This window comes from Canis lupus, chromosome 13 (genome assembly GCF_003254725.2).
Source record: "Canis lupus dingo isolate Sandy chromosome 13, ASM325472v2, whole genome shotgun sequence".
In the NCBI taxonomy this organism is placed as follows: domain Eukaryota; kingdom Metazoa; phylum Chordata; class Mammalia; order Carnivora; family Canidae; genus Canis; species Canis lupus.
In genome coordinates, this window is record NC_064255.1 from 44,872,784 (window position 1) to 44,897,605 (window position 24,822).

Consider the following 24,822-nt stretch of genomic DNA (forward strand, 5'->3'; position numbering starts at 1 on the left):
AACCTTTATCTCATGTCTCGTCTACTGCAGTCACATCCCAACTCTCCTCCCACACACACAGTACGTCCCTCTCTCTCCACCCCCACCCCATTCCATGAAAAACAGAGAAGTCTGATGAAATTATCCCAACTACTTTCACAAAATCCATCAATGGTTCTGCATCTGTTTTAGGCTTAAGACAAAATCCATAGGAGGCTTCAAGATTCCATGTGCTCTCGCCCCTGCCTACATTTCCAGCTCATTCCCATGCTTCTCTGCTCCAGCCAAATTGGTCATATTTCCTCTACTGTCCAACATGCTATATCCCTTCTGCATCCAAACTGTTAACTCTGTCTTCCTTCAGATTTTACGGAAGTATCACCAGAGATCAGGGAAGACTTTGAAATATGAAGAATTAAAGGCTGTTGGCTAACGAATTTGGCATGTAATGTACAATAACTATACTCTGTTGAAAATACTGGGTTAACATTACTGTGTTGTATTTTTGAAAGTTACTAGCTGAGTAGATCTTAAAAGTTTTCATCACAAGGAAAAAAAATTCTACCATGTGAGGTGATGGATGTTAATCTCATTATGGTAATTATTTTGCTATATATATATATATAATCATTATATTATATGCCTTAAACTTATACAATGTAATATGTCAATTATATCTCAATAAAACCAGGGGAGGGTGTTGGGTGTATAATGGGGTGGGTGTTCTTACTGCTTTTTCATTTATCTGAACCCCAATTCACTCTTCTATTAAAAAAAAAAACACTATCTACCAATAAGTAGATAAACAAAATGTGGTATATCCATACAATGGAGTATTAGTCAATCATACAAAGTAATAAGATACTGATACACGCTACAAATAGATGAGCCTCAGAAACATGGTAAGTGAAAGAAGATGGTCACAAAACAACACCTATTAGGATTGCATTTACATGAAATGTCCAGAAGAGGCAAATCCATAGAGACAAACAATAGATAAATAAGTATGAGGCTTCTTTTTGGGATTATAAAAATGTTCTACAACTAGAGAGTGGTGATAGTTGTACAACTTAGTTAATATACTAAAAGCTACTGAACGATACACTGTAAAAGGATGATGCTATGGTATGTAAATTATATATACGTTACATTATATCATAAACCTATTATTTCTAAAATGACAATAATAGCTTGCCCCATTAGATTTTCAAGATGCTTACAAGATATTTAATGAATGTATATACACATAATTTGACTGTGCACACACACATAATAGGTACTTACCACAACACCAGACTCATAATTACTTCAATAAATGGTAGTAGTATTATTTTAATCAAGCGACACACAAATTTTAACTGAAATTTAGATAAATGCATAATTGTGCTTTTGGGAGCTGACATTTACTATTTTTGCAATCTAGGAAAAACATCTCTGAGCATTAAAAACTCTGAACTTTGCTCATTGTGCAAAAACCCAAGTAATTTATGCAGATTGTTTCTTAACATACCGTATCTTATTCATATTTTAATTTATAAAAACGGTGGTTAAAATGTCAATTCATCTCTTCTATGTCTATGATAACAACTGAATTTTTTGAAACACTAGCTGTCATAAAATTATGTATGCAAAATAAATTCTATAAATATGTTTACAAGAGTATTATATGGATAATGCATATGTGACCTTAATTAACATTGCAGATACATACTGGATAGATCTCAGTACTGAATCTTGCATTGTCTTATCAATTTTAGGGAACTAAGCCAATCTTTTAATGATAACATCCTCACTACACAGCTGGTTTAACAGAATGTTCCTGATTCAGTTTTTAAAAGAAGTAATGCCTAAAACTGTTGGCACAAAGACAAAATCCTGAATTTAGGCCATATGAATGTCACTTCATTGTTGTTACTGAAAGAAATAAGCTCAACTATAATCAAACTTCAGCAGCACTGCATCAACATTCTGCCAGCTAAGCAGGCCTTGAAACCAGAGGGCCTCTAATGATTAATATAAAACGTAGCATTAAAAAAAAAAAAAAAAAGGTAGGGTTTAACAATAATACAAATCATGGGAAATGCATCTTATAAACATGAAACATTATTATTTAATGATAAAGAATTATAACATGCACTGCTATTAAATTATGCTCAATGACAAAAATTTAATTTTCCTTTTTCTTTAAAGAGAGTAGGGAAACATTTGAAATACATAGTTTATTTAATGGAAAAACAATTTGCCATTTCCATTTTTTTTTAGACAAAAGCTATTAATAAATTGGGGTTTTCTCTATTCTTCCTGAGAAATTCACTAAATAGATTTTAATGCTAATTTTTAAAAATTTACTAAGGTATCATTTTATAAACTCCTGCTTTAGGAGCTACTCTCCTTAGAGACATCACTAGTATAATAATAAACACATAGTAGAAGATATGTGCCATATTTATGCCATATATCTATCCTCCTTTTTTCCTATTATTAGTCCATTCCAACAAAAATGACTACATCTCCAAGTTTGATCTTAGTTGCCCACACAGTTACCAGAACTTAATCAAGCATTAAGTGTATAAAAAAGTATTAAGTATGCAAAGAACAAAAAAGACAATCTATGCCCTCCAGGAGCTTCCACTCAAGTAGAGGAGAAAGTCATGAATGAGGTGATAAGCATAATGATGATACCATGGTGATACCATGATGTTTAAGGTGAAGACCAGAACAGATGAAGCATTAAGTATCCCATCCGGAAAGGATGAGTCTTCAAAGACAAGAAGAATTGATTGTGAAGCAGACAGAGAGCTGAGGGGGTTAAAGGAAGCACATTCCAGGCAAAGGTAGCAGCAGATACAAAGGCGCGGCATGCTCCAGGAACTGGGCAAGCACAGCAAGAAAGGAAGGCACAAAATGAGCAGGGGCTGGATGACAAAAGGTTTCATCCCATGGGGGATAAAAGATGGAGAGAGATGGGAAGAGCGGGCTTTTAGAAGGAGCCTTTGGCAGCAACATGGAAGAGGCTAAGAAGACAAAAAGGAAGCTCTGGCAATAATCCAGATGATAATGAAGAGAGGCCTGAACCAAGTTAAGTGGCTCTGGGAACAGAAGGCAGGATAGACTAAGGAAACTGTAGAAGGTAGGACAACACATTTTGATAAGTGGCTGGGGGCAGGGGAGTAGGAGTGGCGAGTGTAGGTGGTGTATTGGTGAGAGAGGGCTGTTGATCCACACCTGCTTTCTGGCTCAGGGAGACTGTGGGTACAGTACTGTCTACCATGGTGGGGAACATCCTGTCATTCAAAACTGAACTCAAATTCCTTTCCCTGTAAGTCTTCTCTGTCCCCTGTGGTTCAATAGGATTCCTTTGGTCTCCGTACTCCCCATTCTTGTCACATGTAACAGTCACGTGGTAAGTCATGATGCATATGCAGCAGCACTCGGTTAACTTCTTACTGTTAACTTTACATGCATATTTACTCTCTGATGAAACTAGAAGCTCCTTATGAGCCAAGATCACATTTAGTGGTTTCAGTACAGTATATGCTCAATCAATGTGAGCTGATTCAAGTGCTGGATTATGAAAACAACCCCTGGAAGAGAGAGGTAACTACCATCCTTCTCTAGGGTCTTAAAAATATTTTTATCTTCTCTCTCTCTCCTTTTTAAATACAATAAAGGGCCAAGGGAAGATTTTAAAAAGACTTCCACAGATACTGGTAAAAGAAAAACAGTCTCCCACTTTTGGGGCTAGAACGACCTAGTCAGGGTCTTGGTGAACGACTTTGTCTCTCCTCTCCACATTAACCTATTGCTTTACAACAGTAAAAACACCTTCACGAGATGTGGACCATGACTGCCCAAGGGAAACGGGATGCCCACAAACTGAATCATTAGAATACTAATAGCTAACGACAAAGGCTTTACAAACATCTGTTTTTGGTTCACTTCTGGATTCAGGGAATGTGATTACATGAGATTTGGCTGTGGCTGGTTACAGGGTTAGGGCAATGACATGTAGAAATGTTTAAATGGTCACAAAACAAAATAACCACATAATTCACAAGTATCTAAGCAAACTAAGTTTTTACAAGACAAGCTCAGGCTGTGATATAATCTAATGCACTGTTCTGATACAAGAGCCCATTAGTTAGAGCTTTATTATCACTATAAACCTGTCTTACTATTTTTTAAAAGTACCTGGTAAGGATGGAGGAAGGAGGGACAAAGGGGCAAGAGAGATTAGAAACTACAGTCGGTTTTAGTAAAAATGCATTCTGTATTACCCTTTTAAGTAGTAAAAGTACTTCATTTAAATTAGTAATTACAATTCAATTGTAATTCAATTATAATTCTAATTATTTAGAATTTAATTATTTTATTTATTAAATAATTTATTTAATTATTTTTAATTAATTTAATTATAATTATTCAATTATAATTCTCCCAATATTTTAATTCACTTAGAAACTTTCCTAGAACTAAGATAACTTTCTGCCATCTGGCAGAACAACATCTCCATATGGAAGAATTACTTACAGATCAAAAATAAAAGAAATACGGAGATTGTAAGTGCAGTATATTTGGCAAAATACAAATCTCTTCAAATTCTATTCTGTAAGGCTTTCCCTTAAGAGGTTTTCTCCCCCTATATCAACATTTGGCCTTTTACATTATTTGCTTACAAAACTATGCTAAGTAAATATTTTGGTAAAGAGTCAACTGGAAAAAATTAAATTTAGGTCTTTCATATTTTATTCAGTAGTTTGCTCAGACACCAGCAGCACAGTTGGGAGCAAGAACAACTCAGTTCTAATTCCAGTTCTTTGCCACTGTATGACCTTGGTAAAGTCACATTTTTTCCCCTATGTTTTAGTTTTCTTTGGCCAAAACAGACATTACAACAGAATCTTTGCTCGATTACTCCATTAGTTTGATATCATATTATTATGATAATTTTGACCAAAAAAAAAAACACAGATTGTGGTAATAAATCATTTCTAGAAGTGCTTTCAGGTCTTCAAAGAAAAGTACCACTGGAAAATACTAGAAATACTGAACAAAATCAGGATTTCTGTCAAATTCACATATTGGGAAGGGAGTTATGGACAACATGACAACTCAACGACATTAGTTTTACTGACCTACCTGAACTTTGAATGTTCCTTATCAGAAAACTCACTACATACAGGAAAAATCCTCCTAGTAACTTCAATTACAGGAGTAGGGGAAAACTTATGAGCATTATATTAAATCATCTGATGCTTTCAGACAGCTGATGCTGCTTCAAACAAACATTCTGTCCTAACAGAACTGTGGAATAGTACTGGTATCTGAGAACCCTGCAGAGGTCGGAGTCTATCTGTCATTTCCCCCCCTATGTCGGACCAATGGAGAGAAACTTTGCCAGAACCATACAAAAAATTAACAAGAAAACCAACGCTGGTCAATTTCAGTCAAAGACTATTTAACCGCCAATAGTACAACTGCCCAGTGTGTACACATCCAGATTTTCTAACCCTCTCACTGACTACCATCCAAGAAAATACTCCTCGTGTTATTTTCAACAGCTCTGATTCTATTTGGATTGGTCTAAAGGATTAGCATGCAAGGAATGGCCATGATCATACATCAGCATTTCTCCCATTTAGGAATATATATACTTACAGCTGCTGCTCCAGGACTTTAACAAGGACTTTATGCTAATTTCAAAAAACACAGAATCCTGTAGGCTCAACATTGTGTCTCAACTGGGCTGCTACAGCAGCAGCAGCAGCAGCAGCCTCCGGTTTGTTGATCTATCTCTCCAAGCCGCTGTCCCTTCTCCTCTCCCAGGCAGCAGAGTTTTGGCCCACAGTGCTTTGGCTTCATTACCATGCAGTCTCGCAGTGACGCACAACTATAGTGGAAACGCTGCTGAATGCAGATGAACTATCCCGTTGAATAAAAGCTTACAAGTTTATTACAAGTGCCCTGAAGGACATCATCACCTTTCTTTAGGTAGGCATACACGTGGCCGCAAGAATCTTTCTCTGCTTCTGCTCCCGGGCTTATCAGTTTTGATGAGCTGTGTGTCTCCGGCTGCCTTCCCTGTAGTCACTACTGACTGCTAGTAAACACACAAGGGTAGAGCTCTGCCCTTGGATGCCAACTTTTCTCACTTAAGGGCCTAAGGAATAAAAATAAATTCAGGTCTGGCCTAAGAGCTTTAAATCTCTTCCTATAACAGCTGACCAAAAAGAAAAAGAAAAAAAAAAAGACTCAGGGGTATTTATCCCACTCCAGTATCAGTTTTCTCTAGGTGATTTCAGTAGTACATTCTCTTCTCTTTGCCCTTCTACCTTACTACCCCCAGGCAGTAAGCAGTGACTTTCTCAGCAGGGTTATGATACCGAGTCCACGGCCTCACTGAACCCACCAGAGAGAACGCTGGCTAAATGGGATGAAAAGATGATGTAATGAACACTGTGGCTGAGCCCCCATCGGCCCTCTAAAAACTGCTCAGCTCAGGACAAAGTTTCCTCTGCTTCATGCAACTTATTCAAAAGAGGGAATTCTGTTATAGTAATGGGATTATTTCAAAATATAGGGCCTTCTATTCTTAATATAGCACATAATTCCCCTAGAAAAGCTTACAGTTGGAATATCAATGAATAGTGAGAAATCTTCTGGTCAAATAAAATGCACATTTTCAAAACTTTATTCTATAGAAATGGTTTTAAAAACTGAAAACTGGCACTGTTAGGAGCCTATCTGCTCTTCAAAATAGTAGGAAAATTTCATCATCAAACCCAATAAATAATATTTTATGCTACTGTCGGAAGAAAAAGGTCTTGACCTCATAATTAGTTTACTGTGACTCTGAAGGTCAATGGAGCATGTTTTTCCATATGTGGCAATATATTTGTATTGACCCATTTATGCTACTGTATCCTTTAAATATCACAAGGAATAAGTAAATTCAGTGATCAAAGTCATAACTGAATAAATTTATTTGTAGCCAAATGGCTAGGCACTGTATTAAAAGCTAAAAGAACATCCTTCCACACACTAAGAGAAAAAGATAATCCTATCCATTAAGACAAATTCAGTGGTAATAGTACTGTTGGGAGTTTCATGTAAGGTCTGTACTACTTCTGAGTAGTTTAAGAAATATGGAATAAGTCTGGGCCATTCCTACTCCTGAACAGATCCCAAACCTAAATTCAAGCCAGGGCTGCAAAGGCTAATCACACAGACCCCCAATACCAAAACACATTGTTTGGGTACATCTTCTTGATCGGAGACCTCTCTGAATCAGCTAAGAGCAGGGTTTCCCCTGGTCAGAGGAAACACAAATGACTCACAGTGTTGCATGAATAAAGGGCATTCCACAGTCCAAAAACACTACCTCCTACATTCCATTCCTGTACATTAACAATGTATTAACAAAAGGTTCCGAGCTGTACACAGACCAGTTTAATTTTTAATTAAAGTATTCTCGAAAGTGATTTGACAACCCTCTTTTCATCAAACAGTTGTTAACACATTAAGGGAATAAACTGATCTAGACCCAAGCAAACTATACTATTAAATGTCAAGGTTCAGAACTGAACCATGTCAGCAAGCAGACAAGTTGGGAGGCGTATACCCAGATATTTTGCCATATTTTTTCTACCCTTATTGAGCTAAGCCTACTTAGCCTCATATAAATCTTAAAAGCTACTCAACACTATTTGGCCACAATGGCCCACCAAAGTAGCCAAAGTTCATTCCGAGCAAACCTTTAAAAAGTGTAACTAGCAAAACTGTCATAGAACACATCAGAGTATGAGAACTTTTTTGAGTGGGGGTAGAAGTTAAATAATAGGTGATTTTCTCTAAAATCCTTTAAAAAAAAAGTATTTTCTTTTGCTTAAGTTTTGTCTATATGGATCTAAAAGAATATATCAGGGGCACCGCAGCAGCTCAGCAGTTGTGCATCTGCCTTGGGCTTGGGTCTGATCCTAGGGTCAGATGGAGCCCAGCATCAGGCTCCCTGTTCAGCAGGGAGCCTGCTTCTCCTTCTCCCCTGCTTGTGCTGGCTCTCTCGCTCTCAAATAAATTAATAAAAATCTTAAAAACAAAATTAAATAAAAGAATTTATCAGATCCTAAAGTTTCTATTATATCTAATCAGTCTGTTACTATGTATATACAACTACAGAAAATAGTTTCTCTGGGACACAGATGTATAAAATTATTTACAGGGCTTATTTTTCGAAGTTTTACTGTACATCAGGATTTCCTTATAGGCAGAGGGTGGGTGAAAAAGGCACTTTCCATTTATATGTGAAATAATTCAACAAGCCTGCTATATGGGCAAAGCCTGGGCTCTGAACTTTATTCTGAAATACAAAGGATAAAATAAGTAGTACTACTATTCCAAATAGGAATCACAAATTTACCAAAGTTTAATGAAATAAGTATTTTTTTTCTAACCCTTCCCAAAATTTTTATCACCCAAATCACTTAAGTATTAATCAGAACTACATATCCACCCATAACTACATGAGCCCAACAATCCTTTTAGAAGACTAAGATAACAGAGACCTATAGTATTCTGAATGTTTTCTTAATCCCTCAATTACAAATCATATTTTTATACACAGATAATAATATTCCCATCATTCTTCAAATGACTTCTCTATTTTTAACCTATCGATTAATCACAGAAACACAGAGCCTAGAGCTTCTTGCAAGCTTGCCAAAGACCAGTCAAAATATCAGTCTTCTATTTTATTCTATTTTATTCCTTCTATAAATTCAGAATTCTCCAAGTTGTATTATATATATATATATACATTTTTTTATATCCTCACCATAGAAAGATAGCCATGGGTATCATTTCTCAATGGTATATATTAGGAAAAACAGAAAAGTCTACTTTGTATAACTTCCTTTAACTATATGCCTCTCTGTCTTTTAGGTTATAATAAAAGACTGCTTTTAAATTATAAGATTTAAAAAATAAAAATAAAAAATAAAGATTTAGAATATTTTTAAGAATTTCACAATTTCAATATTACCAGCCTTTACTGAGATCCCCTTTGCCTAAGCCAGATAATATAAAGCACTGCATACAAAAGATGACCATGGCAGTTCTCTTGCCCTCAAGGAGTTAGAAAGTAGGTTTGCCTCTTCCATTTAATCAATTTCCGTTTAAGTCTATGTCCTTTTCACTGGCATTTTAAGGATTCATGGAATTAGTCCCTTGCTTTATATTTCTAAGTAGAAGGAAGATAGAGGTACATTCTAATATACCAAAAGAATGTGTGCCAGGAGAAATTCTCAATAAATCCTTCAAAAATACTCCACTTAGATATAGGACCAGAACAAAATGTTCCCCAATATACAATGAAGTTTGGATTTAACAGAAAATATCATACAATTCACTGAAATTTATCCAAAAAGAAATAAAAGTCTTTAGTTATTAACATCCTTAAAAAGGGTGAAAATATAAGCATTTTATCCCTTATATTAACACTTTTTAAGATATCTCAAAGTAATACACTGGTATCCAAAACAATTATAAAATGACAAAAACCAGAAACTTGGCAAGTTCTTCTATATAAAATGTCAACCATCCCATCACTCCTAGAGCCTTTTACAGCCCTAGAAGTTTTGGCCTCTTCAAAAAGTCCTTGTCTTTCCTGGAGTTTAGAAAAGAGACGGAAAGGCTTTAGGAATGGAGAGAAAGATGCTCTCAGGGCTATTAGGTAATTAATACTACACATGAAATACAAGGAAGAAAACAAAGTGGGGAAATGGAAGAAATAGGTGATGGAGATTATGTAATATACTTGTGGTTAAGAGCCCTCGGTGATATATGGAAGTGCTAGATCACTATCTTGTACACTTAAAACTAATATAACACTGCCAGTAAATTCCACTATACTGGAATATAAAATGAAAATAAATAATTTTCTTAAAAAGAAGAAAAAATGGTTTAAAAATTACTTTTATTTTTCTTTGGATTCTTGTTAAGTAACGCAACAAAATGTTAACAGTAATTATCTATAATTATATCAGTAATTAACATTTACTTCTTAGTGCTTTCTACTTACTTCTTATACATTTTCCAAACTTTCTACAACGCATTTAACATTTTAAAACCTCACTACATAAAGGGAGCAGGGTTCCCTCGGTAAATGGCTGGTGCCTAGAACTAGAGCACAAACACACATGATAAGCCTACAACATCTTTTCTAGGGCCAGGAAGTAGGAAAGCCTCCAAACACAAACTAAAGTAGGTGTATCAAAAGGATATGGGAGCCAACTGATAGAGCTGCCAAGAGCCAAAGCTGTAGTAATTTGAATAACAAAATAAACAATGTAGTTTTGGAACATAACCCCAAGTATAAAATAAATATCCATGAGTCTACACTGATATAAATAAATAAGTAAGTAACTAAGAGACAGGAGACAAATCTCACACTGTACAGAAGAGTTAACCTAGCAGGTCTGTTACCCTTTGACATGTTTGCTTACAAGGTCAGCTCTTAGCTAGCATTTAAGAACTTCGATTTTAAATGGCCCCACCATTCCCAGAACTAAAAAGCATGTTCACTATGCCTAAACTGTCAGTACAAACAATATTAGTTTATACTAAACATCTGCTTTCTTTCAGGGAGCCTAAAACTTGGGTATGTGCCAGGCAGCAGATGCCTATGTGACCAGTCCCAATAAAAACCCTGGGCACTGAGTCTCTGATGAATTTCTCTGATTGGTAACATTTCACCTGGAATGTCGCAGCACACTGCTGAGGAATCAGTTGCCTTCTCTATAATGCCACTGGAAGAAATTCTGGAAGCTGGCACCTGATTTCCCCTGAATTTTGCTCCATATGCCTTTTCACTTGCTAACTTGCATAGTGCCTTTCTGCTGTAATAAATCACAGCTGTGAGTACAACTATATGCTGTGTCCTGTGAGTCCTTCTAGTAGATCATTAAATCTGAGAATGGTCTCATGGACCTGAGACATATTCAGAAGAACTCCAAATAATTTACGTAGATAATTCACCCTCAAGAAGAAGGAGCATTAGTCTCAACCCTTAAAAGCGTGAGCTATACTTGGTGACTTCCTTCCAAAGGGTACGATATAGAAAGCAGGGAGAAAAGAGTAATTTTATTGTTAGAGAAACCTGAGATCAAGGTTTATATCATCAGTGATGAGAGTACAGAGTCTTGATATCATCATGATGAAAAGGGCACTTTACCTCTGTGCTCTTCCTACCAAAAAGCCATTACCCCAGTTTAACTATGAAAAAAAAGAAATTAGATAAATCTAAACTGAAGAATCTACAAATTACCAAACCAATACTCTTCAGCATTATCAAGGTAATTAAAAACAAGGAAAGCCTAAGAAACTATAATAGTTGAATACCTAGGGCATTCTGTAGATACTTCAGAAGGGCAATAGGCTAAGTACTACATTAAATCCTTCTTAACATGGTTTCAAAGGATCCAAAACAAGCCTCAAAGGATTAAGCTATCTGTGAGTACTGCCTTCAAGAACAAAGAATTACATTCATTAAAAGAATGTAACAAAATCTAGCTCTCAACAATGTCACATTTATAACATCTAGTATCCAATAAAAAATTGTATTTAAAAACTATTAAAAATTACCATTAAATTATTTGTCAAGATGTAGGAGAATGTGACCCAAAAAATCAGTCATTAGAGATCTAGAAATAACAAAAATGATGGAATTAGCACATGTGCTCTTTAAAAAGCTATTATAGGGGTGCCTGGTTGGCTCAGTTGGTCAAGTGTCTGCCTTCAACTCAGGTCATGATCCCACATCTGGCTCCTTGCTCAGCAGGAAGACTGCTTCTCACTCTGCCTGCCACTCCCCGTTTGTGCATTCTCTTTCTCTCAAACAATTTTTTTAAAAAGTTATTATAAATAGGCTCAAGGACTTAAGAAAAAATAAACATAATGAGGAGAAAATAGAAGACATAAGAAGCAGACTCAAAGGACACCAGAGTGGCTCAGTGGTTGAGCATCTGCCTTCAGCTCATGGCATGGTCTTGGAGTCCTGGTATCAAGTTCTGCATCAGACTCCCCACAGGGAGCCCACTTCACCCTCTGCCTATGTCTCTGCCTCTCTCTCTCTGTCTCTCATGAACAAATAAATAAAATCTTAAAAAAAAAAAAAAGAAAGAAAAAAGTAGACTCAAATAGAACTTTGAAAGGTAAAATACAATCTATCCATAACAATAAATTCACTGGATGTGACCAACAAAAGATTAGATTTGGGGGAGGAAAAAAAATCAGTAAACTTGAAGAAATGGAAATAGTACCTTCAAAGTGAAGTGCAGATGACAAAACAATAGAAAAAAGAATGCTCAAAGCCTCAGTGACTTTTGGAACAACACCAAACAGCCCAACTTACGTGTAATTGAAATCTGAGAGGAATGAACAGAAAATACTCTTTGAAGAAATAATAAAAAACTTTCTAAAATTGAGGAAGACTATAAACCTACAAATCTAAAACTGTTATCAAACCTGAAGCAAGAATAAATATACATACAAGAATAAAAACAAAAAAAACCCATGCTAAGAGACACCATAATCAAACTGTCAATAACCAATGACAAAAAAAATCTTAAAAGCAGTCAAAGAAAATAGTATATTACATACAGAGGAAAAGGAAAAGTCAACACAGATGTTTCAGCTGAAACTATACAAGGCTCTATCCTGGGCACTAAGTCTCTAATGAGTTTCTCTGGTTGATAACATTTCACCCATAATGATATTGCTGAAAAGCTTCAATTATAAAACCAATAACCTACAATTAGTTTTGACAAATTTTACTTACTTATTCATATGAGAGAGAGAGAGAGAGAGAGAGAGAGAGCACAAGCAGGGAGAGGGGCAGAGGGAGAGAAGAACACAGGAAGAGGGAGAAGCTGACTCCCCACTGAGCAGGGAGCCCTGCTCCATCCCAGGACCCAGGGATCATGACCTGAGCCCAAGGCAGTCGCTTAACTGACTGAGCTACCCAGGCGGCCCAATCGATAATTCTATACCCAGTGAAAATATCTTATAAAGATAAAAGCAAAACTTTTCTAAGACAGAGAAAATTTAAGAGTCTGTCACCAACAGATTTGCATACAAAAAATGTTAAAGAAAGTTCTTCAGGCAGAAATAAGATTATATAAAATGAAAACCTGAGTTCATATAATTGATGAGGAATGCCAGAAATGGTACATTTGCAGGTAAAGAGACCCTTTCTTTCTCATTTTAAGTTTCTTTAAGTTAACTGCTTAAAGCAGAAGTGGTTAACATACTGTCAGGTCTATAACATATGTAAAAATAAAAAATGTGACTACAATAGCACAAAGGATAGAGGGGAGAAACAGAAGTATAACATTTTAGGATCTTACGTTATATAGTAAATATTATGCTATAATTTGAAAGTAGACTGGGATAAGCTGAACTTCATTTTGTAAACTCTGGACCAACTAGTTTAAAAAAGAAGAATTTTTTTTTTTAAAGTCAATAGTGGAATTATAATACTAAAAAAATACAATTAATTCAAAAGAAGGCAACAAAAGGGAGAGAAAAAACAAAACAGATGGGACAAATAGAAAATAATAACAAGATACTTTGAAGCCCAACCATATCACTAATTACATATCAATTGTCTAAACACTGTTTGGAAGCACCATGCCAAGTGCTAAATGAGAATTTAGTAAATAAAACAGATCTTTGTGCCCTTGGGAAGGTTAGGATACAATGGTGCAGATAAAGAGTGTGTGTGGGGGGGGGGGGGGGGTAGTGAGTCCCTACATACAAACATGCAAATAAAAATTACAAATTGTGATTGGGGATGTGAAAGCAATAAAGTAGGTCTCCTGACACAGAAAAACAGACGAGGTCCTGCTGAGTTTGTGTGGTCAGGGATGGCCACTCCAAGGGGAAGATATTGAATCTCAAATCTGTTCAGCAGGGTCTCTCCTAAAGAATGAATCTTTGCTTAAACCCAAAAAGGAAAATAGATTAAAATCAAAATAACTCTGGTTGACCAAGGATTAGGGTACCAACGTCATACCCACTCTTTTTCTTTCACTTAAGGTTTGCAATGAAATACCCAGAGGGCTCCAAGAAATACTGAAATCGTTAACTGGATATCGTAGAAGAGCTCTGAGCAGAAACAAGGGGAGACAGACCAGTTGTCTGGTGAGGTGGAGAATGGACTTGAGGAGAACCTCCCCTGAGGAGAAAGACAGTGACTAAAATAATCCCTAGTACACTTAAGTAGTTAGGGAAAAAGCAATAAAGACAGGAATGAGAGATTCCAATTTTTCCTACCAGATACTTCTTGTTGGTGACTAATAGGATGATGGGGGTGGGGGGAATAAGGCTGAAATACTTAAAAGTGAACCTGAGCTTTACTAGTGACTATGTGGACTGTGGCACTGAACATGGAATAGCCAGACATATGTCACACCAAGAAGAGCTCGGTCTAGATCAATCCAAAGTACAAAAGTGACGTCAGGACTATAGATAGGAGGAAGATAAAGACAAAAGAAAGCAGACAGACCCCACCAGCTCTCTCGCTGTCCTCTCCGTTGATGGAGGGGGAGGAAGGAGGACAAATTCATTATTTTCAAGTACCTGCCAGCCAACAATAACCATAAATTAATGGATTTACCTGAAGCAAAGAAAAATCAAACCAAACAGAGAGAGAGACACAGACAGACAGGCAATAATTCAAATAAAGCACTATGAAAGAGCCAACAAAATAAGCAAGTCAGTAATGAAGGGAATCTGCTTCTGAAACGGACCAGACCAGAATTCCATCTAGGTTTCTGGGTAGTAAGGTGTCAGGTTTTGTCCACATTAACTGCTTATTTTAGGAATGTAAATCAAGTTTCTGAATTAATAGTTATAAAAGGATTTCTAATAAAGGTAAGTTTTATACAAATGTCACAGACTGAACCAACGCATCAATATATTCACAAATTAGCAACATGAAATCTATAAAGAAGCATTTTAACTACACTCTATCATTTTGGGAGTGGTTACTTATGAAGCAATTATATAACTTGTGTATGTAAGGTACAATTACTGCTACCTTCCCAACATGAGATATTTATTAATAGTCCAACTTGTTCTTAGCTTTTGGTTTATTTTTATATATTTCACCCATTAAAAAAAATTGCTTCCTCTGCTTAAAATGAAACAGTCCAGACCCTGTAATCATACTTTCTTGTCTTCACAAACCATACCAATTTGCTATTACGTGGTCCAGTGCTAAGATATTATTATTTCTTGAATGAAAATAAAAGTTTGTGAGTATATTTAAAATTAATTCCTGAGATCCTTATCTGGACATGAGAAATTATTTTCAATTGCCTGAAATAATTTTTAAAGATACTGTTAATAAAAACTCAGATTTAGAATTTTATAGGGATGCCTAGCTGGCTCAGTTGGAAGAGCATGCAACTCTCGATCTTTGGGTCATAGGAGTTTGAGTCCCGTGTTGGGTATGGAGATTGCTTGAAATAAACAAAACCTTAAAAAATAATTAAAAAATAAAATTTTCCATTCTAAAGGCTACTCGTTATTAGATTTGTATTTTTGGGCAGCCTGGGTGGCTCAGTGGTTTAGCGCCACCTTCAGCCCAGGGTGTGATCCTGGAGACCAGGGATCGAGTCCCACATCAGGCTCCCTGCCTGGAGTCTGCTTCTCCCTCAGCCTGTGCCTCTGTCGCTCGCTCTCTCTCTCTCTCTCTCTCTGTCTCTCATGAATAAATAAAGTAAAAAAAAATTATAGATTTGTATTTTTATTACAATACACATAATGTATACTCACTGCCCCCCAAAAAAATTACAATTGCTAGTACTAAGACGCTGTCACTGTCAATATATAAGATGTATTGGGAAGAAAAGGGTATTCTATGCATTATAATCGGTCAATCCTACTGGCAAAGGCTAGATAAAATTCTATAAGCTATGAATAAGGTGAACCAAACCAGACTTTGAGACCAAAAGTAGGCCCCACTAATGATGTGCCAAAACAGTGGCGTAAACACCACAACTGGCCAGGGTCTCCAGAGACCTATGGTCACCGTACCCATGAAGCACCCATTACCAAGTAAAGGCTCACTATTTCCTGCCAACACCCACCTTTCTGGATTTTTCCTGCACTGCCAGTAGCGTGAACGTTTTCAATCAACTACAAGTTTTCATCGTTAAAGCCACCTTTGATAGCATTATTAGTTTCACAACAAAGGGGTGAGTCAGCAAGGCTGCCACGAAGCAGAGTCAAAAACAGAAAAGGAAAGGTGTCAACTGCACGGGGAACCAAATGTACAGACAAAAACCACACTTAGCAAGCAGAATGCCAGTAAGGGCAGGGAGAAAAGATGAAAAGATCATCCAAGAGAATTAAATGGGCAAGCCCAAAACACAAAAAAACATTTCTGCACGAGTAACCTTAACATATACTGTGTCAAAGGAATTTGGAAAAACCTGCCTTCGTAATCTTTACATTCTTTTAAGCCCCCACTCTAAACCCAGTAAATCAGAACCCACATTTTTGTAAGTTCCCTAGGTCACTCTCAAGCACATTAAAGTTTAAGAAGAGTTACTTTAAAATATACTAATATAAAAACATCATTATCTTGTTTATGCTATTTTTAGCACACATCTATACTCATTTAAAAATAGAAATTGGAAGGGAGGCTGGGTGGCTCAGTTGGTTAAGCATGTGACTCTTGATCTAGGCTCAGGTCTTGATCCCAGGGTCGTGAGTTCAAGCCCCCATTGTGCTCCACACTGGGCGTGGAGCCTACTTTAAAAAAAAAAAAAATAGGTGATTAGGAAAATTTAGAGGCGTAAGAAATAAATTCTCTGTATTCCTTACAAAGAACTTTTCAGGTTTTTTTTTTTTTTTTTTTTTAAGTTTCTTTATCAAGTAGGCTAGAAGTATATACTGGCTTAGACTTCTTGAGAACAGTGTAAGAGGATCATCACACAGCTTACATAGTTTTAAATCATTCTTTAGAAACAAAAAGCTATCAAAAATCTAAGAAAAAGAAGAATTTAGGATTCAGTTATGGTGACTATAATTTACATTTGATAGTTTATCTTTAACAATTTAAATGAATAAATCAAATGATGGATGTTCACGTTACTGATACAGAACTTAGAAAAATTCTAAACAAGAGTGATCCTTATCTTTCATCTGCTACAAAGAATCACCTGAGGTTATCTATGGACCTTTCTAGCTAATTTATTCTTTTAAATAACAATAAAAAATGACGAGGTTTAATAAATTTGATGATTAAAACAGACAAAATGTGTATTCTATTCACATATATGGTAGGATGGAGTGAGAGAGATGGATGGAAGGTATAAGTTATAGCCTAATGAACAGGGAGCTCCCATGCGGAAAGACTAAAACAAAATGACTGATAAAAGCAACCATTTCAGAATTCATGAGGATACGAAGGGCATACGGGAAATGTAATAAGCCAACAACTGTTATCTTTAAAGAATAAACCATATGGCCTTCCACAAACAGTCGGTGAGTCACAGATTTTTTTTTTTTTTAAACTGGAGAGACTTTAAAGATCACATAACATAACCCATAAAATTTTACATGAGACAACTGAAGCCCAGAGAGGACAAGTGACACAGCTGGATCCGGAATTGAAGCAACAAATATTTATTGGACACATACTATCAATAAAACATTATTCCAAGGGCTATAGAAAATACAAATAAGTATGACGTTAGATCCCTTGTTCAAATGGATCCCTTCCATTCTCTGCTTCCCAGGTAAGTTCCCTGCCCTCTGATGTTAGCAATATTCTTTTCCATATTCTAGTTTAGGGGTCTGAATGTTTTGGCCCACAGGCCAGTCCAGTTCATCACCTATTTCTGTAAATGGACTTTTACTAGAACACAGCCACGCACATTCATTTGCGTATCATCTGGGCCCCTTTTGCTCTAGGAAGTCAGAGCTAAGTAGCTGTGACAGAGAATCGAGGCCTACAAAACTTAAAATATTTACTATCGGACCCTTTACGGAAAAGGCTTGCTGACCTATGCCCTAGAACATTGTTTGCACGATTTGAGGATTTGGGCGGGGAGGGGGGTTTGGTTTGTTTTCATGTGGCAGCTACTGTGAAAGGTTAGTTTTGCCTCAGGAACCACTGGCTACTGAGCACTGGGCTAGATGGTTTTGAAGGAAAAGTCAATCGGCTAAATATGGCGACTGACAGCAGCTCTCAGGGACAAGTGAAAACGTGCTCTGGTACACAGAGGACAGGAACCAACGGAGAGAGGACTCCAAAATCCAACGAACTTTTACTAAGTTCTGCTTCCTAAGTTCCTGTCATTGGGCTAACCTCTGGGGCTCCCCACAGAAGTAAGATCAACTCCCTTCACAAAGAACTCACCATCTGGTAAGAAGAAACAGTACTTTTACATTAAATGGAATAACGAAGCTGGTGGACAGTGAGGTAGAGTCCTGATGCAAAGAATACCTGACTGAGGTTGAGGCTGAGGGAAATGATTTAGACCCAAGCGTGGCCATGCGGAGGCCTCTGTGACCCCTGCAGAGCTCCAGACCCAGGACCTGGCCAGGACCAGAAGCTGAGATCCACAGCGGCCTCCACCCAAAGGCTCCCGCTTGTATGTGGGTGGAGTCAACCCTTGGCCCTTATGCTGCTTCCAGAACTCCTTTTATGGCACACTCCTTTTATTTTTTTGTTTAACTTTTTCCAGTATATTCCTTTAGTTACATTTTAAACTTACATTCAGCTTTAGTCATCTGCACCTCTTTTACTTTTTTCTAACATCATCTTCACTGTTTTCTTAATGGTTTCTGATATAGATACTATCTATCATCTTATTCACCTTTTTATGCCTCTATTATTTTGGGTTATTTTGCCTACTATTTAGTTATATATTTTCTTTATCTACTTTGTTTCAGCTTTTTTATCCTAGATACAATACCTTCAATGGATAGGAGGAACTGTAGTATTTTAACAACTAGTATCACTGTACCAGTGCACACTGGATGAGGATCAGTTCTGTGATCTAGAAGCAGAACAGAAAACAGGGAGAGAGGGGAAGCTATTCCAGGCCCTTCAGAAAGGGAGACAGAAGCATCTTTATTTCAATTAAGTTTCTTGCAGGTCCTTTCTTTTTTTTTTTTTTTTTAATTTTTTTTTTTAATTTTTATTTATTTATGATAGTCACAGAGAGAGAGAGAGAGAGAGAGAGAGGCAGAGACACAGGCAGAGGGAGAAGCAGGCTCCATGCACCGGGAGCCCGACATGGGATTTGATCCCGGGTCTCCAGGATCGCGCCCTGGGCCAAAGGCAGGCGCCAAACCACTGCGCCACCCAGGGATCCCCTTGCAGGTCCTTTCTAAAGGCCATGGGAGTGAAGCCCTGACCCTAACTCAAGCCACACCTAACTGCCAATTTTAAAGAATATACATCCACGAAACTTGAGGAGATGGTCTAAAATGATCTTCCTCGTGAAGTGTTAGGCTGACTCTATAAACAACCAAGAGCAACCAGGAGGCCGTGGTGCTGCGTTAACTGCTAAAAACCTTTGTATCTGAACCACACAACCTTTTTGGCAGTCGTTATCTGGAGGAGCACACGCTGTGGACAAAGAAGGAAGCACAAGAAAAAGCACTGCAGCTCAAGCTCCTGGGAACTGTCATGTGGCTATAAATCACAAGCTAAAGTTTTTGGAGTTATGCACAATAAAAGACCTAGATCCAAATTCCTAGAGTATTTTCAACAATGCAATGGATCCAAGGATAAATTCTAGTTCTATGTGACTCATCTACCTCCAAGTTCAAAACTCCAAAACGCTGGGCAAATAATAAAAGCCACCAAGTATTAAACTATGTGTCAATCCTGCTGTCATGTTTTATAATCTCAAAAACAATTCCACAAAAGGAGCTATCCTTTCACCCTGATCGGTGAGGTTCAGTGGCCTGGAGAGACGAGGTAACTGGTGCAAGGACACACAGCCAGTCACCGGGAGACCTTGGCTCAGTCCGAGTCAAAGCCCACTCCACTCCTCTCTGGGTCGTCCATCCTCCACTGCCTCCTTCCTATAGCACCTAGAGGTCTTCCTGCTAGCTCTCCTCCATCTAGATGCAGAGAAGGTGTGAACATAACATCCAGTGAGGCTTCTTCTATGCCCTCCAACGATTACAGCCTGAAAAGTACTCCAAGAGCTCTCTTAAGTCAGGGACGCTGCTTGATTCCATGACACTATGAAGCCCAGTGCTTCCAAATCCCACTTGTACAAGAATGAAAAACTCTTGAACCTCTTCACATATTTACACAAAGTATCATTTGGGTCAGGCTAGAAATTCCAGAGCAGATGGATTATCACCTGGAGCTCAGGTTCTTCCCACACACTGCCTTGCCCACCATCCTTTTTATCACACTTCATAATTCCAGACAATTCTCCCATCCCCGTATGTCTGTTCTCGCTACAAGCTAGAGAAGTGCTAGAAGAAAACCTCATCTCCGTTATCTCCCAGGACTTCCTCTAAACTTCCTATTAATAGTCCAGTCTCTGAGGAAGACTTCAATTGCTCTTCACCTATCTCATTCCCTCCTAAAAGGAAACTAGCCTGCCATGATGTTCCTCTACCCAATATGGGATGGGGTGGGGGGGAGCAAACACAAATGAGCTATTCTGGACATAGGAAATCTGACCACTGAGAGCAATGGTTCTGCAAAAACAAAACTGGAAAGATCACTCAATTAAGATTACCTTAATTAGGTAATGCAGTTAGTAGCAGCTCCCCTTTTTCTTTACTGGTCAAATAAAGAGTAGCCTTTAAAAACTCAACCAAGGGGATCCCTGGATGGCTCAGCGGTTTGGTGCATGCCTTCGGCCCAGGGCATGGCCCTGGAGTCTCGGAATTGAGTCCCACGTCGGGCTCCCTGCATAGAGCCTGCTTCTCCCTTTGCCTGTGTCTCTGCCTCTCTCTCTCTCTCTGAATGAATAAATAAATAAATCTTTTAAAAACATAAAAATTAAAAAAAATAAAATAAAAAATAAAAACTCAACCAAGAGGCATTTGGAATTTTATACTAAGTGCTACATTCTGATTTGCCCCTGCTAGTGAGCCCTGCTGAATAATACCTCAAGAGAGGTATACCGGTATACTATTTAAATGTTTATTATCCCACAGAGTCATTAACACTTTGTAATGAAATGGAATGGTATCCCAATGTGTGTCTCTTAATTGTTTTTGTAAAAGTCCCATGAAACAGCTATCCACTTCTTCAGCTGGTGTAACCAGAGTGTTATAAAAATCATCATCAACTGTTAAAGTGAAACACCAAATCTCAGAGTAATGCTTTATGGGACACCTGGGTGGCTCAATGGTTGAGCATCTGCCTTTGGTTCAGGGCATGATCCCAGGGTGCTGGGATCCAGTTTCACCTCAGGATCCCCGCAGGGAACCTGCTTCTCCCTCTGCCTGTCTCTCTCTCTCTCTCTCTCTCTCTCTCTCTCTCTCATGAATAAATAAATAAATCTTAAAAAAAAAAAAGACTAATGCTTTATATTGGCATTAAAGTTTTCTCCTATTGAAACATAGCTCTTAATTAAAATGAAATCACCAAAAAAGGATATGTTACTTTGATGGCACAATTAAACTTGGTGGATGCACTACTCTTTAAACAAATATTTTATAAAGATTTCGTAAACCTCAAACACTGCAGCACGATGAAGTACAAGGAACAAATGCCTGACTTTAAAGCAATGGATACCACTTGGTAGCTACAAGACCGCAAATAATTCATTTAAGCCTCTCTAAAGTTTTAAAACTTGATATAACAACCTATCTCACAAGATTTTCAGAAAGACTTAGAGAACTTTTGCTCATTCAACCAGTAATTTGTTGAGCAACTATCATGTTCCAAGTCCTGGAATGCATCAGTACACAAAGTCTATGCTCAACTTATATTCTATTTGAGGAAAAAAGGGGACAGGTATGCACTAAATTAGGGAGATAAAGAGACTATTAAGTTACTGGTAAAACAAAACAAGAAAACAGAGCCTAGAATACAGAAGGTACTCAGAAGTTTCTTCTACCTTTAACATTCTATTCAATTTCTTGAACTTCTGTTCTTGGTGAATTATAAAATCAATCTTATAGTATATTTGCATTCACTTATTCTTGACTCCAAACAGAATGAACACAACAAAATTAAGGTCAATTCCATCAGAATAAAAATAACCCAATCTTGGAGATGCAAGGACTTTGCAGCTGTCACAACAGAAGCCTGTGGAAACATGCTGCCTGATTCTTAGGATCTGACTCATGACTATGCCTAATAGTCACGGTTCCTCAGTGGCTGGACGACACCATAATATATTCTGAGTCAGTGAAGGGCATTTACTCCCCACCAACTTTTATGCCTGAAGATAGGTATCATTTATGCCAATTCTACTATAATATTTAGCAGTGAAATCAGCCTTTGATCACATGATTAGGACTCTACTCCCAAAATACATGGATAGCTAAGCATGTTATAAATCAGATTATATACCATGGAACATCTTGATTCCTTTTCTTTTTTTAATTTTTTTATTAAGGAAGCTGGGACAGAAAATATATGATTTTCTTCTTTAACAAAACTGCAACATTACACAACTATATACAGCAGAGTTCCTTTACTATAAATTACAACCGTAATCAAAAAGCTCCATTAAAGTCGGAATCGGGGGAAACAAAGATCAATAGGTCCACTAAAGGTTTTATTGTAACTTAAAATATGAAATCCATGCTATATTCCCTAGCATTTTGATATAGTGCCAAGTTCTTAAAGGTAAATTTGCTGATCACAGCATTGTGCACCTTGCTTGCAGTCCAACCCACGTACATGGTCTGATTTCCAATTTCAATTTCTTCAAAGCAGAAAGCAAAGTTGAAGGTATCTGAGGGAAAAACCCTTCCAATCTTATAAACTTCTCTGACCTACATGTAATTCAAAAGCAAAAAAAATTTTTTTAAGGAATTCGCTTTTATGAAGTCTGACCAAAGCAGTCAACCTTATTTACACCAAAACAACCCCTTCTTTTCAGTCTCATACTTCACTGAATTATGTAATACCTAATTAAGTTACATGATCACCATTACAAGCATAATTGGCATAAAACAGGTTTGGCTTAAAACACAGCCAACTCTTCGTAAGCCCACACAACTCAACCTGTTGGGTGCAAAATGGTAAGAAAGGCCTTTGTACAGTGCAGTGTACCACAGGCATTTGTTAAGACATTTTAACAGAGAAACGGCATTTTTGGTAAATCCAGTGAGTTGCTTGAAGATTTCTACAAAATTCTTAAAATATTCGGGTAACTTAATATGTAAAGGAAAAATGAAAAAAAAAATCTATCAAAAGCAAAGAAAAATTTTCAAGATATCAACAACTCTGCACCTCCCACAAAATTCTATGCATTTTTTTGGTTAAGGAAACCCTAAGTATCTATAAACACTTCAGAGTTTAAAGTAGCAAGTAAATTTCTCTATATTTCAGACTAGCTTATTTTCAATTGATTCTCTCATGAAAGTATAGTTATCTATCCATAGTACAAACTTGTCTACTACCCTTTAGAAATAAAATCTTCCAGGGCAGCCCAGGTGGCTCAGCAGCTTAGTGCCGCCTTCAGCCCAGGGCGTGATCCTGGAGACCCAGGATCGAGTCCCACGTCAGGCTCCCTGCATGGAGCCTGCTTCTCCCTCTGCCTGTGTCTCTGCCTCTCTCTCTCTCTCTCTCTGTCTCTCATGAATAAATAAATAAAATCCTAAAAAAAAAGAAAGAAAATCTTCCATTTTTAATTAACAATAAGTTGGCAACTAATCCAAGTACAAAGCTATGAGATTTAAAAAAAGAAATAGTTCCTTCTTTGCATTAGTGATATGAGATCTCTTCATAGTCTTGATATCTCCTTTCATTACATGAACAAAACTGTAATACCCCTTAAAAGAACCGTATCCAGTCATATTTGCAAGATTTCTGGGTAAACTACTGTATTATCTCTATCTCAGAACCACCAGTAAACAGGAAGTAAAATTCATTCAAGCTGAGTTCCAAGCAACCTATTTGCACACTGCTGCGAATCATGTGTGTCTTATTCTCTTGTACAATATAAATTTAGTATCAAATCTTGAGATTCAAGAAAAGGAATTTGATCAGTAAATTTAAGAACCAAACATTTAAAGACCATGTCTCTCTACAGAAATTGCCAAAGAAAGCCTGTCAATTAATTTTAAGTCACTCCATGAAGCTGAATTTTATTCTCAAAGAGAAAAATTGAGCAAAAGTTATCCTGCAAAGAACTTGGAGCCTCTGAAATTTTAGGCAACAGATTTTTCAGTACTCCATGAATCTGCTTTGCTTTGATCGTCATTGGTAAAAAGACAGATACTATAGAAAATTTTTAATCATCAAATTGAGTGTTTATTACAAATTAATATAAATTACGAATCTAATTATTACACTTTTTTTTGAGAGAAAGAGAGGGAGAGAGTGTGCAGAGGCAGGAGTTGGGGGAGGGGCATAGGGAAAGAGACTCTTAAGCAGGCTCCATGCTCAGCACAGAGCCAGACACAGTAAATTCAAGAACCAAACATTAGGGATCCCTGGGTGGCGCAGCGGTTTGGCGCCTGCCTTTGGCCCAGGGCGCGATCCTGGAGACCCGGGATCGAATCCCATGTCGGGCTCCCGGTGCATGGAGCCTGCTTCTCCCTCTGCCTGTGTCTCTGCCTCTCTCTCTCTCACTGTGTGCCTATCATAAATAAAAAAAAAAAAAAAAAAAAAGA

The 24,822-nt window shown here is 37.3% G+C and overlaps 1 protein-coding gene across 8 annotated transcripts in view; it reads right to left on the reverse strand.

Moving 5' to 3' along the window:
- FRYL (FRY like transcription coactivator) overlaps positions 1-24,822 on the reverse strand; it is a 257,372-nt gene that overhangs the window by 161,152 nt on the left and 71,398 nt on the right. For 4 of the 8 annotated variants that reach the window (XM_035704611.2, XM_035704601.2, XM_035704567.2 and 1 more), the window contains exon 1: positions 5,638-6,339. The exons of 3 other annotated variants lie outside the window; for them this stretch is intronic. In XM_035704611.2, the coding sequence (XP_035560504.1) occupies positions 5,638-5,710 (73 nt within the window). In that variant the 5' untranslated portion in view covers positions 5,711-6,339. Of the gene's footprint in view, positions 1-5,637; positions 6,340-20,759; positions 21,786-24,822 lie in introns of those variants that run through there. One more of the 8 variants, XM_049092941.1, reaches the window with a different exon arrangement.